General features: G+C 39.4%; 1 protein-coding gene across 1 annotated transcript in view; it reads right to left on the bottom strand.

The window, feature by feature from the left end:
• LOC106948015 (rho guanine nucleotide exchange factor 18) overlaps window positions 1-8,147 on the bottom strand; it is a 50,506-nt gene extending 42,359 nt beyond the window's left edge. The window contains exons 1-4 of the mRNA XM_015033432.1: window positions 7,831-8,147; window positions 2,700-2,842; window positions 1,387-2,003; window positions 612-759 (exon numbers count right to left, since the gene is read on the bottom strand). Coding sequence (XP_014888918.1) covers window positions 612-759; window positions 1,387-2,003; window positions 2,700-2,842; window positions 7,831-7,906 — 984 coding nt within the window. The 5' untranslated portion in view covers window positions 7,907-8,147. The remainder of the gene's footprint in view (window positions 1-611; window positions 760-1,386; window positions 2,004-2,699; window positions 2,843-7,830) is intronic.
• Between the last annotated feature and the right edge of the window lie 6,465 nt (window positions 8,148-14,612).

The following is a 14,612-nucleotide window of genomic DNA, read 5'->3' as shown; positions in this document are numbered from 1 at the left end:
CTTTTTTTCCGTAAGTAAAACCCGGCGTTTTTTAAAATTATGTTTTTTTTTTCCCCTTTGATGTAAAAAAAAAAAAAAAAAAAAAAAAAAAAAGTATTTCGATACGGTTGAAAAACCACCTTATCATAGCACAAAAACTTTTTATCGAGAAATGTGTCTCCATTAAGCAAACTTATTTTTGTAATTCCAATTTGCGCAATTTTATGATTATTAGAAACTTAGCTGGTGTGTAGGCAGATTCAGTGTGCAGCAGCTGCATCACAGTTCTGCACACCGCCCTGTAACAGAGACTGTAAGCCAGGCCTTCTCGCCCAACATCAGTGTCTGACCTCGCAAAAGTAACACGTTCCTAAACCTCGTGTAAACCCTCCCGTGAAGATTTGAAGCTGTTGCAACGGCAAATGATGGGATGATGCTATTTTAAAAGTCTGAAGGTGAAAATGGGATGTGACTAAAACATGAAAGAGGCTAAACTTGAAGTAAATCAAGCAATTTGTAGTGATTCTTTAGGATGTGGACATTTTACTGAAATTCTCACTCGACACTGACGCGAAGAAAGCCTGAGAAGTGTTAATAAAAGTCTTTTGGTTGGTAGCAGAGTGGCTGTTTACCCTCAAACTGAAACCATCTGGCTCATCTCCGGCTCCTGCTGAGAAGCTGTCAGACTGCTGCTGGGAGGACTGGAAAAGACTGCTCTGTTGCTCGTCATCATCGTCTCCATCTTCATCGCTGTCTATGGCTGCGGTGTCCAGACTCAGTCTGAGAGCACAGCGAAGCAAACACAAAATGTCAAATAGAGCAGTTAGATATTTTAATGAGGCTCTCTGCATATTTTTTTTTAAAATAAAATATGCTATTTCACTTTTACTGAAATGACGCCATAAAAAAATGCTGCAATGGATTAAAGCGAAGGCCTGCATGTGGCTCTTTAGGACGTCAGCAGTGGCTGGTAAAACCAACAGCAATTACAAATAGCAGTTCCTTTTGCAGAATTTCTCAATATTTCTATTTTTAAACCGTTTCAACACAGTTTTCACAACAGGATGACGCCAATACATTATTTGTTTTTCCCTCACAACCAATAACATAAATAAAATAGTTTTTACCATTTAAGCACATTTTTACATTTGGTATTTCTGAAGTTAATCAGAACCGTAACTGTCCGTTTGTAGCTTTTGCAGTGCTGGATAAATAATACACAGACATGAGAGTGAAAATAGTTCTGTGGGTTTTAAAGTTTGCTGTTCTCTGGCCTAAACTGTCAAAGAGAGAAATCCTCATGTAGCATTAATGCTCACATCTAAGTTCAATTCGTAGTCAGAACACAGATTAGTTTGCAATGACTTATTAAGGTGAACTTTTTCTACCACCTATTGCTCATCTTACCTCCTGCCAGAGTTGAGGGGCGACAGAGGAACCCCCCAGCTGTGCCTCCGAGACGTTGACATGGATCTGACCAAAATCGGAAAGCTGTCCATGTCTGGCTCTCCATCCAGCTCCATTTTGCCCTGGTGCTTTACGTCGTCTAGTTCATCAACCGCTTTCACTGTTTCCAAGGATTCCAGCAGTCCATTTAAATTAAATGTCCAGTTCAGGGTGAGTGCAGAGGCAGTGAAGTCATCGCTGTCGGCGACACAACCTGGCAGCGGCTTTGGGCTGAGCTGGGCAGCAGAGTCAGAGGGAGGTTCATCTGCAAATTGCTCAAAGGAAGGAAATGATGTTGCATTGACCTGTAGGAAGTCTGTGGTCAGAGCTGTGGGCTGGTTTTTGGTCTGACTGTTTGTGTTTACAGGCTCCTGTAAGTTATCGGTTTGCCGTGCGTTGCTTTCTGGGAGTGCAGAGGTGTCTTTTGACGCTGCAGCCTGTGAGGCCGGCGACTCTCCCTGCAGGTCTTTGAAGTACTCTGAGTCCCTGAGGGAGGAACTGAGACCCTGCAGGTCCTCTAGGCTGCTGCCTGCGTCCACACAGGGACAGTCGTAGTCACTGACTACTGAGGATGCATCCTGGACGATCGCAAAGAGAGGAAGGAGACAAAATGATGTGAAAGGGGAGAACAAATTAATGCAATGTTTCACTGTCAATGGTGTGTTCAGGGTGACGTTAATCATTACTTTTTCTATGTAGAGAGCAAAAAAAAAAGCTTGATTTCGGTTACGAAGTCACCTTCCACAGCATTACTGAGCCTTTTGAAAACTTTAAATAGGACTACTGAAAGCTGTTTTTTTTTAAATATCAGCTTTATTTTTCATATTCTTTAAAGAGGAAATAAATGATAAACTAATGATTCATACATCTAGGTTGCTCCTGTAGAGTTGCTATGAACCTCTTCCCTGATTAAAGCTCATTCAATTTGCCCTCTGATACAGAGATATTATTTATTTTGTTTTTTATCAACACAATTACATAGCCTGTGAATTTGTTTACAGCAATAAAGTGATTCTGATTGTGATATCGAGCTCTTTTAAGGATGCCATGCTGTCGCTGTTGTTTTGGTATCATGAAGGCAAATTGCTCACCCCTCCTGCACTCAAAGCACATGCTTGCACCAGTATGTCATTAGTGGCATCTGCTTTGTGAACAGGACACTGAGCAAACTGCAGCAAGCACAAGTTTGCAAAGTTAGCAGATCACCGCTTCAGTTTCTGGAACTTAAGAAACTTGTATGAGCCGGAGAAAAGTTGAGGTTAGAGACTCTTTACCTGATCATCACTGGTGTTGTCACCATCCTCTGTGATGGAGGCCGGTGGTAGTGAGGAGGAAGATCCTTTCCCACTGGGTGCCTGGACGCTCAGCTGGGTACTGGGATTCCCACAGGACCGGCTACATGGCTTGCACTCGGATGCTGGACAACAAAGGCATTGATTTGTTTTTGTTTGTTTGGTTTTTTGGTTGTTGTTGAAAACAAACGTTTCTCTAAAAGTACAGCACAGTCAACGGCTCTCTAGAGAGATAAGGAGCCGGAGGGAAGGCAGACGGCTTGCTGAATGCATCAATCACGCAGCACCTGTGTAATCAGTCTGGACTGTGCTGTGCATGATGGATGAAACGCCCCGCTGCAGACCCCACTCCAGGCTCTTGTTGAAAGCTCCTTTACATTTCCATTACATAAACAGATTCCTCGATTCACATGACGCCGCAAGCCACCGTCACCAATAGCAACTTCTCAGAGGGTCAGTGTTATTTTACATGTCAGTGGTGGTGGAGAGCTCGATTTTATTCCTTTGCTCTGCAGTTTAAGAAGCGGTCCGTCTGTGGTAAATAACGGATCACGGTGTGCAGAGCATACATTTATATTAAAGTCGCCTCTACAAATCAGTGGCAGAGGACAAAAAAAGGTCAGTTTTTGACACTGATCAAAGCAGACATGTGGGTGTGTAATCCTGTTGCATTGTATCACGGGTTTCAGCCAATCTGAGGAGGGAGATCTATATTGCAGCTGACTGCATTATCCAGATTTCAAAAGACATTCCTCACTCTTCTTTAAGACCATCATTCAGTTTTAAAGAAGAGTGAATGAGTCATTCAGTCAGAATACTTTTAATCTGTCAAGTATTCTTCACAGTCCTCTGAAGTATTGGTCGCCAACGATTTCCCCTTTTGACCTGCTGGACTGTGATTAAAGTTAAATAGTTGAACACCAATGCATAAAACAATTTTATATTTTTATTTCGATTTTTATTTTATTTATTTATTTATTTTAAAACCTTCCACCTACCAAACCACTTTGCGTTTTGCCTGTTCCATAAAATCACAGTTAAACTCACAGAATCTTTTTGACTACATGTGAAAAACTATTAATATTTACGAGTCGCCATAAGTCCATCTGTGCTGAAACATATTATCTGGCTCTGTCTTTACTGCAGCAGCAGAATTACTCGTCTTGATACAACGAGCGTCAGGGTGCACCAACATCTTTCCTCAGTCATAACATCTATTAATAATCTTAACAAACCTGCTAAAATCAGCAGAGACCTACACTTGAGAACACATCGTACCATTATATGTACGTCTCTCAAACCTTGTGTGTACAACCTTAAAGGGTAAAGTTACTGTTTTAAACTTTATATCATGTCATAATGTTATTCCCTCATCAAAACGTGGACGGCTGTTTTGATTCTTCCACGCATGTTTGAGAAACCCCTGATTCGGACATGGTTACTTGATTGCGCTATAAAATGGACAACACCACGCCTTCAATACACAATGAAAACAACAAGAACAACATTATATATCTCTAAATAATTCTAACAAGTTAAAGAAAAGACCATGAAGTCTAATCAGGAATGTTTAAATATAATCATGTTGACATTTTTGGCTACCCAGGGGACACATTTCAAGATGTTTTCTAAGTGAATTGAGATGTGGGACTTCAGTTATTTTAATTTATTTATAACTTGGCACTTAAATTCCTTCAAAAAAAAATAATCTAAAGTTAGACAAATAATTTTCACAGCTTCATCTGTTGCTTGAGTCTAAATTTGTTAGCCTTACAACAGAATTCTTGTAATGTTTCTATTTTTTGTTATTATAATTTATACATGGTAGACAATTTGGAAAAAACGCAAATAATTTGCGTTTTTTCATGGCGAAAAACGGATTTGCTGCAGCTGTGAGTGAGAGGCTGAAGCTACCAGTGAAAGAGTGGCTGAACCAAATAAACAGTCCAAGAAAAACAGAGGCCCGGGAGAAACCAAACAGAACATAAAAACCAAGACATAGGAACACCAAACCAAAACACGAATTTACTAAACATACAAAACCGACACGGGGTGACAAGACTGATTTCCAGAGCAACAAATCAAACCAAAGTCTTACAAAGAGGTTCCAGGTTTTCTGGGCGCCCCTGTGCCCTCATTCAAACCAAAAAGAAACAAAAGCTACAAGGAATCGTTTGTTCTGCGCACCAAATTATTTATTTTGATTCCTAAGCTCACGTAGCAAAACAACAGGCCGAGTCTCGCACCCTGTTTTGTTATCGGCCTGCAGAATCCACTGTGGTCTTCCTCCTGACAGCCCGAGATGCTCCTGTGTAAACACACACACTGTAGATACAGTTCTCCATATTACTAAAACATCGGCCGAGGCAGCAGGGGTGGCAGCATCCTCCCCGGAGGGAGAATTAGCCTGTGTCCAAATCCTTCTTGTGTTAAGTGTAAACTCAGAGGAGACTCTGCAGCAGCCGCTCAATGCTGGGCTGCAGAGTCGCTGTGGCCTTTTATGGTTGGCCTTTCATTTCTTCTCAGACATGACAAAACAATGAAACATCAGTGCACTGCTGTGTGTGCACATACACTCAGGTTTAAAATGCTTTTTCTTTTTTTTCTTTTTTATTAAATCAGACTCAGGTTGTTTTTCAGAGTTTGGCTCCCTGTGAAAAAGGGAGGTCTCACTCTGCAGCAAAAAAAAAAAAAAAAAAAAGATTAAAAATGGGTAACTCGTGTAAAAATGTCAACATGTGAAATGTGCTGCAAGCAGCTTGATGCTTTATATGCTCGAAAGTGTGCATGAAGAACTATTTAACACTACTGAAGTAGACTCGGCATAAAACTTAACACAACTGCTTTTATTCATAGTCACTGAGTAGTGTGTTCGGTAAACAAGGCATTCGTCATGTATCGTGTTGAACTAAAAGTTGTTTAAACAGGAATCTGTAAGCAATAAACAACTCCAATCACTGGTTGAACAATTTCTGCCAACATATGTTAAGTCATTATAAATTTGAACGCTGCAAAATCATTTACTTTTGAATGTAGACATATGCATCTCAGCAAATTTGAATATAATTTAAAAGTTCATTTACATCAGTAATTCAATTGAAAATGTGAAACTCGGTGAATTGATTTAACACACTCAGTCTGGGATATTTCAAGAGTTTCATGACTGTGACTTCAGTCAATTCAATCCCAACATTAAAGTAAATATTACTTTAAGCTAATAGAAAATTACATATTTCAGAAATGCTCCACTACTAAAAGCAAATGTCCGGTGTCTGTGGTTAATATTTAGTTGGGGTTTGTTTTACACGAATTACTGCATCGTTGCAGCGTGGCAGGGGGGTGATCCGCCTGTGTCATCTTCCTCTTTATAGTAAAGTAAAGCACGTTACGGTGCTTTAGTGGTGTGGGCAAGTAAAAAAAAAAAAATAGATTCATCATCTTCATATAAAACTTGTCAATAGAGGGAAGTATGAAGTGACCTGATGACTTCTGACTTCCTAACACACAGTATGCCAACACTAACAGATGACATTATTCATTTTAAATTCAAGTCATGTTATTTTAACAGAAAATCAGTGACTAAATGAAACTGAGCTCTGTGCTGCAGCCGCTCCACTCTTCCTCCAGACTCTGAGATCTTGGTTTGCAACTAAAAGGCAAAATTCACCTTCATCTGAAAAGAGCACCGAGCAATAGTCCATCGCCTCTTTCTTTGAGCTTCTGATATTCTCTCTGGTTTAGAAGTGGCTAAAAACAAACAGCTGCAACAGCTGTGACCCAATATGTCTTCTTGTTGTGACTCTTCACCGACTCTGGCCTCAGTCCATGCGTTGCGAATCTCTTCCTAACTCTAAGATGACTTTTTTTTTTTTATAATCCTCTTGAATCTGTACCACACTTTTTCCTTCCGCTCAACTTTGCAATAAAGTACATGGATAAAGCTCTCTGTAGAGCCTTACCCATGATTATGAGGGCCACATCATGACTTTAACAGAACATATATGTGTTAAACACCCTTTTTTTATCAGTTTTATGTAATATTAAATTTTTTTGGGAAACTTAGTTTTGAGCTTTATTCATCTGTAAGCCGTAATCATCAAAATCTACAGAAATAAACACATGAGATGTTTTAGCAGAATAAAATACCTAAATCGCCTCCTACACTTCATCAAAAAAAAAAAAAAAAAAATATTTTGATGTCCTTTTTTTCCTTAAAGGGGATGTTCAGCAAAAGATGTGGAAGGAAATAAAAGCACATGTTTACCCACACAGTTCGGTGCTACTGAGCGCTACATGATAATCACAAGAGGAACCCAGGCCACGGTCAGGTGATTTAATTTAGTCAGGCTGCACATGTCGAGCCGTTTCCCACAGATGTATGGCTCACAAATGGTGACGGCTTTCAGGTCAGGTCATTCTGACGAGACAAAAACAAAGCCCCAGACGTCAAGCATGTTTTTAGACTGCCCTTTCTGGGACAGCATGAACGAGTTTTAGGTTGTGGTGACCAACCTAAAACTGGTCACCACTTCATTTCTCGCTTCATGAGAAATGAAGAGAGGTTCATTTCTCATGGTGCACGACGGATGCTACTTGCAGATAAAAAACAAAAAAAAACCCCAAAAAACAGAGGTGTCAGATCAGAGCATGAAGCGCACATCAAAAACAGCCGTCCTCATCTTTTTGATCAGAAAATTCATTGCCGTTTGAAAGTGCCAAGCTGCACAGAAGCGAAAGGGAAGCACGAGCAAGAACAGGGGCTGCTGCGTGTGTTGCAGAGCACCTTGGACGTTGACCACAAAAGGTCAAACGCAGCTCTGCAGACACAAGGTGGCACTTCACAGACGAATAATCACAGTTTCTGTTTTGGTTGAACAATGCATTTCGGCACTCTCGCTGTTCAACAAAATGCACTCTTCACTCTTTCACCAACTTTGATCTGAAAGACTCCAACCGTCATTCACCGCAAACCACAATCAGGTCACAATGACATTCAGCATGTCACGTTAAAAGAACTGAATGGGGCTCAGAGGAGAAAAGCGAGACGGTTTCCACCAGCTCGAGTGGGTCGCAGACGGCTTGACACTAAAGCTGAACCTGGAAGCAAGATTACCTCTCTTGAAGGACCATCTCTTCATCCAGAGCTTGGAGAAAGACGGCCAGGAGTGGTTAAGAGGAGAGTCAGCCATCGGAGCAGAGCAGAGGCCAGTTTGAACTGGAGTTTGATCACACTGGTGCTGTGGCACCCAGTGCAAGGAGGAGGGAAGCTGAGTGGAGGGAGGGGAGTCAGAAGGCTGGGGATTACCTCCAGCAGCAACACAGAAGAACTGCACAGCAAAAAATGTTCAAAGAGAAACAATAGTGGGAGTACTGGAGTTGAAAAACGCAAGTGAGAATTCCTAAAAACTGTCATTTTTCTTAGAAGTTTTTCTTTCCTTTAGTTTTTTTTTTTGTTTTTGTTTTTTTAATCAGCATACAAGTATATGAAACAATTTAGACAAAATAAATGCTGATTATTATAATTACAGCCGACAGCAGAGAGAGTAACAAAAAAAGAAAAAGGGGAAATGCATAAAAGTTCACCAGATGGTTAGACGCAAGTTAAATTATTAAAATGGCGCTTCTGACTCCACCAGAGCGGCTCACATATGTGCCTGGTTTTGGGAAATAGGGCAGATACAAAAAAAGAGAAGGAAGTGGATGCAATGACAGCAACAGAGCAATGAAACTGTTTCTTTTTGACTCACAGAAGAACACGCCAACGCGTCTGCTCTGAAATAATTATGAATGTTTTAAGGGACTTACTGTACACAAAAAAAGGACACAGTTTGTCCATTTTTGCAGCAGTTTTGGTTTAATCTTAGCACAACTGGAGCCACAATAAAGTAGATCACAGTGCATATAGTTCACGACTTCCCCGAGTGTTTTGCATTTGAGAAAAACAGAACACAGGCACAAAGACGGACGACATAGACACCACTGCCTTGTTTGGAGGTGGATTAGAACAAGACTGTGTTTCACACAGAGCATCAGCACAAAAAAACAAGCTGTTACTGAGGAGGATTTTACTTGAGAACCGGCAGAAGTTTCTGCTAAAACGAACCAGTCTCTACTCACATTGGGTGAAACAGAGGCGACTTCTCATCAGTTCTTGTCCTTAAAGGTGGAAAAAAAAAGCTCCGGCAAAGAGGACTAAAATCCTTCGAGTTTGAGTGTGAGTGTGTTCCTCTGGTTCTCAGACTGAGAGTAAAAAGACAACCAACTGCTTCCTCTTTTCCCCCGTCATTCTGTGCAGTAAGGCGAATAGTTTCACACATCACTACAGCTGTGAAACAAGTGATGGCAGCTGACACTCTAAAGAGCAGCCCACAACGCTGCTCTGCAGGTCAAAAGACAGACTATGCAGAAAACCAGGTGTAGTGTTGCCACTAAACCTCTCTTCTGTGTGTGCACAACAACTCAAACTGCTTCATCGATGTTTAAACAAAACGTCACACTCACAGTAAAGACTTACTGCATCACTCTTGATGCTCTGGGTTGCAAGATTCTCTCACTCGCTGTCACATTTTGTGGCTTCATGCAAACTTGCAGAGTCCTTAGAAACTGATTTAAACACTCACTTGGATTTTGTCATTTTAAAAACTACATGCATTGATCAGAATGACTGGCTTTACAAAGAGTCAGCTCAAATGTATTTTGTCACAGTTCTTGTATATGAATGATCATGAGAGCATGCTTTGAAAAGAATCTATCTGCTTAAAAAAAATTATCCAGAGAAGAGGAGCGCGGTTTAAAAGGTCAAAAAGGGTTTTACCGAGTGGGAAAATAGAAATCCAGCACAGATCTAAAAGTTCATCCTTTCGTTCATAATCTATTCCTACTAAATATGCAAATCACCTTTGAGATTTAATTTCACCTGAGAAGACAAAAATAAAATCTCTCTATGCCTAAATAGCTCGAAGAACTTGGAGCCAAAATAGCCTTTGAGACTTGATGACTGAGTTCACTTGCAAAGATTGGATAAATTATGCTTCCTTCGAGGCAAAAAAGTAATAAATAAATAAATATTAAAAGTTGTTTAAAATTGGGGTCGACTTAAAACTTCTGAAAAGTGCATAAATTAAGGAAAAGTTTTTTTTGTTTGTTTATTCAAAATAAATTACAGGATCCTCAATATTGTTGTCACTAGTTTCATATCAAAGTTTTAAAAAATGCCTCCATGAATTATTCTTTTGAATTACATGGAGTTACATTTATTGACATTTCAACTTAGATGACACAACAAATCCCTTAATTTTTTGTTTCTTTAGTAGAGGAACTGTTTCATGATTCCTGCCCTGTGAGTCCTGTCACGGAAATTAAATGTTTCACTTCTGATGTGCCTCAGTTTTCTTGTAATGTCTGTAAACTGTGGCAAAGGTTGTAAAGAAAAGCTTAAATTAATCACACCATTCAGGTTAGTTTTGTAATAATATCAAAGTTTCATGTCATTTTTCGCCACACTTACTTATTGGCTGACCATCTGGGCAGGAAAGTTCACAGTCTATCAGCGCACCAAATGGACATATCTGAAAAAAAATAAAATCAAAAAGTCGGTCAGGCTAGCATCAGCTGGAGCTACTTCAAGCATTCGGCATGCCGAAGTGAGTCTGTAATCATCAGTACAGACACGGTGTCTGCATAGCACATTTTGAGATGAAGTAATCTTACTAATGAGTCACTGCGGCTAAGTGTGAACAACACTTGCGTCAATGTGGGGAGTTGGATATGTGCAGTTTATATTGCATCTCTACGTTGAGAATCGTTTAGACAGGAGTTTTTCAAACCAATAAAATAAAAAAAATAAAAAAACATTTGCTCCAGCCTGACATCTGGAGATCACATAGTCTGTATTAAACTCATTAATATGATGGAGAGCTGTTTAGTTTAGGCAGATCTTCCCGGGTCTGATCTTCGTAAATCAAATGGTTTAAGTCGTTCTACAGCATACAAGTCCTACAGAGTCCATAATAATAATAAATCAGGTATGTGATTCAGTTGTGCTGAAGCGCAGATGGATCTAGACGCTGCAACACACCGACCAATGAGGACTAGATGAAGTAGAGTACCAGCTGGAACAGAAGCTGGAAGGTTTTTCCTCACTCCTCAGATGTTTGAGGGGTTTCTTGAATCTACATCGCACAAATCACCTCACACCATCTCGATAAGATCACAATCTTGGCTTTGACTCTGCTTAAAGGACTGTCCATTTCTTAATTCTCAGCCAGTCTTTGGCGGAGTCACTGTTACGTGATTGCCCTCTGATATACGACAGATTTCATGGTGGCTTTTATGATGGTGAGGTGGGCACGTCCTGCCACTCAAAGCAACAAATGGCTGCTGTGCCGGATGAACTTATATGTCCAAACATTCTTCGTTCTGTCTAGCAAGCATCAGTCTGGACTTTATGTTTTCTTTGAGAGTAAAGGTTGAACATCTTCCATTAACGTTAGATCTGTGCAGTCTCTTTCTGATTGTACAGACAATTACATCAACAGTAGCAACAGCATGCTGTGATTCAATCTGAGGTTGATGGAGACTTCAGTATAGTAGTCAGACCTGAGCAGTTCGCTGCTTTGAATGTCTTCTCCTTGTATAATTATTCACAAGAATGTTTCGGTCTTTTATGTAGCTGTTATTGATGACTTTATGTTACATGAATATCCAGTTGTTTCACACTGTAAACGTTACAGTGTCATTTTAGTGCATATATCAAAATGTTTGAATTTTACAATTAAGAACAATGCATTTGCAGAACTAAAGTAATTCCAGCTTGTTTCTGATGTCAAAACATTAAGAGTATAAAAAGTTCATCAATGACTCAGTGTAGCAGCTCCTCCCATTGTCAGCCACTTTGCCCTGGTAAAACTCCCACATATTGTCAGTCATCATCCACAGACTCGATTTCACTCTGAACTTCACCGAAATGAACGAGTTGTTAACAGGTTTGGGCTGAACGGGGTCGTATGGGTCATCTAGGGGTCTGTTGAATCTGGTGCGTCAGAAGAACAAACCTCTTGAGTCATGAAGTCAAACCATTTAAAAAGCTAAAGATATTTGCCGAAGCCTGATTCAGAAGCTGTATAAGGATATACTTCTCTTGAAGAAAAACACTCAAATAATTATTTTTTATCTATTTAAGTTGTCCTATAACAGAGTGGTGAACTGTTCACAATGGATCCTGCTTGGTTTTATTTCCAACATTTGTTATTTGAATTTCACGTGAAACGCCAACACCAACACTTAACTATGAAATAGAAGGAACATTTATGATTTTCACCTACATGTAAAACAAAAATAATCCAAAAATCTTTGTGGAATAGTAATCAACTTCCTTTGTTTGACCATTTTTGACAATTCCAGCTGCAAGTCGTTTTTTTAGACCATTTTTTCCCCCAACCCTGATCCTCAAAGCACACTGCCCCATGTGTTTTAGTTGTTGCTGCTTCAGCACAGCTAACTTCAATTTCTGGCTAACAGACTTTTCCTAAACAGCAATAATCTAAATCAGCTGTTAAAGCAGGGAAACATCTAAAACCTGCAGACCAGTGTTTGAAGCGTCTCTACCAGCGTCGTGCTGATATTAGCCCATTCATTTTAGGAAAAATATCTCAGACTGGATGAGGAGTCTGAACATCAAGTCTTTTTTTTTTTATCACATTCCCAATATAGATGAAAAGGAAGAAAGTAATGCACACAACATTAAAATCTTGGCTGGGGAAAGTTCTGAAGTTCTGAAAATGGGAAATAACAGCGCTCCAATAACATACAAATGTTTTAATTTTTTAATTACCCCTTAATAGTACTTTTGTGCGTTGCTGGAGTGCTGTTTATTCCCATTTTTATGTAATTCTTGTGAAGCTCTGGTTTTAAGTTTCACTTTTATTTTCTCCACAAACGGAGCGTTGAAGTAGAGCTGCTTTATTTATAACCTCGATGCATCATCTAAGTTGACTTTTAGCTTAACTTCTTTCCAACGACGTAAAACGTTTTGAGACGCATCAGAAATTCATTCATATAGAATCCGATTATTTCACGTCATCGAACTTGATCAAAACCGCAATATCTGGATGAAAGGAATGTCTGAGAGGAACTACAAAAACGGAATGAGGCGTCATAAAAAAGGGACAAGTAACCTGTCATCACTTCAGACTCGCAGGATCAGACACAACAGAAGACGACCCAAGTCACACACAGACAGATCATCACTGAACAAGAGTCAGGTGTGCAGATTCATAAAGCAAACTTCTGGAGGAAGCAGAAGAGCTGAAAACATGAAAGGTGGATGAAAACAAACAAGCCGACTGAATCCAAATTGATACAAACCCAGCGCAGAGATACTCACCCCTCGGATGTAAAGAAGGAAAGGAAACAACCCGGTGCATTAGCTGAACTTATTGGTTTTCATTTAGCCACAGCACCAAGAGGTGAGAATGATATGAAGCCCTCATTAGTGCAGATGTTGTCATATATTTGTGATAGTTGTGGGAACCTTCAGTTTCAGGCAAAAACATTACTCATTACTTTATATTTTTAGTTTTGTTTACTTTTTCATTCATATTTCATCCATTCCTTGTGCCTAACCTGATGCGTGTTTTTTTGTTTGTTCTTTGGTCCTGTGATGAAATGGTGATTCTACTGTGGGTCATTCCTTGCTGATTGGGCGCTAGCGCCCCCCAAAGGACTAGTCAGGTATAACAAATTAAAAGATCACATGGGAATCAGAGGCTTTGAAAAAAGTGCTAAAACTTAATATGTATATAAATATATCAAGAAATAATCATTAGCCCAAAATAAGGTTACAATTTTAATAAAATTTAAACAGGTATCTATATTTATCAATAAATTAAGAATTACGTGTGCTACCTCATATTTGAAGTCATTGTATATAAACTTAAATAATTTAAACTGTTACTAAATGTAACCCTGAAGTAACAACAATATGAAATAATTATATGCATTTTTGTAAAATTGTTTTTACAAAATTTAAATGTATTACATTTATTATGAGCATTTTAATAGCGGGTTATCGATTTTGGCTTCTTTCTATGAGACCTATTTTCTTCTTTTAAAACCCAAAACAGCAAATAAAATGTGTTGTAGTTCTTTCAAAAATATAAATAACATGTTTACATAGAGCGCATCTGTATAACTTTGAGGTTCAGAAAGGTTTCATGATTTCAAACCAGGACGTTTTGCGGGAGGAAAATGCCTCTGCGGATTCTGATCGTTGTTGGAACCAGATCTATGAGTTTGTATCTGAAAAGGCCCCACACAGTTTCATGGAACAAAGGACTGCAAGCGGACACATATTCTCCAATAATTTTATTCATAATTTTAATATAAACAGTTAATTGTTGAATAATTTACACACAGCTAGATTTTCTTATTTTCATATCATTGCAACATTTTCTTTGCATGTCACTACTTGGCTCTCCGTTTGAAAACGTATAGAAAAAATAAATTGTCAAGCGTTCTTTTAGTCATGGCACAATTTTTTGATCCTGTTCAATGAGCATTTATCTCTGCGTTTTATGCGTGTGAACGAGAGGAACTCCAACATGTTTGCTGTCTGTGGTACACAAACGCAGATCATGGCACATCTGGATCCAGTGTGAGGTGAGAAGGAGGGGTGGGGGTGGGGGGTAAAGCGACCTCTGTGGGGGGGGGTTGGACTGTACAAACACACATTTACACCCACTGTCTGCAGTCACGACAACTTCTCATCATAATGTATACACATGTTCCAAAAATGAACACATCCGCAATAAAATGTACATTAATAAAGAGGTATCCTGCTGGACTACACACAGAAATCTGGGAAACCACCTATGTGCACCGAGAGAAGACACTTAA

Source organism: Poecilia latipinna, unplaced genomic scaffold (assembly GCF_001443285.1).
Source record: "Poecilia latipinna isolate Pla-1442-1.1 unplaced genomic scaffold, P_latipinna-1.0 Scaffold268, whole genome shotgun sequence".
NCBI classification, from domain to species: domain Eukaryota; kingdom Metazoa; phylum Chordata; class Actinopteri; order Cyprinodontiformes; family Poeciliidae; genus Poecilia; species Poecilia latipinna.
The sequence above is the reverse complement of the archived record's forward strand: the minus strand, read 5'-3'. Positions and strand labels throughout refer to the sequence as shown.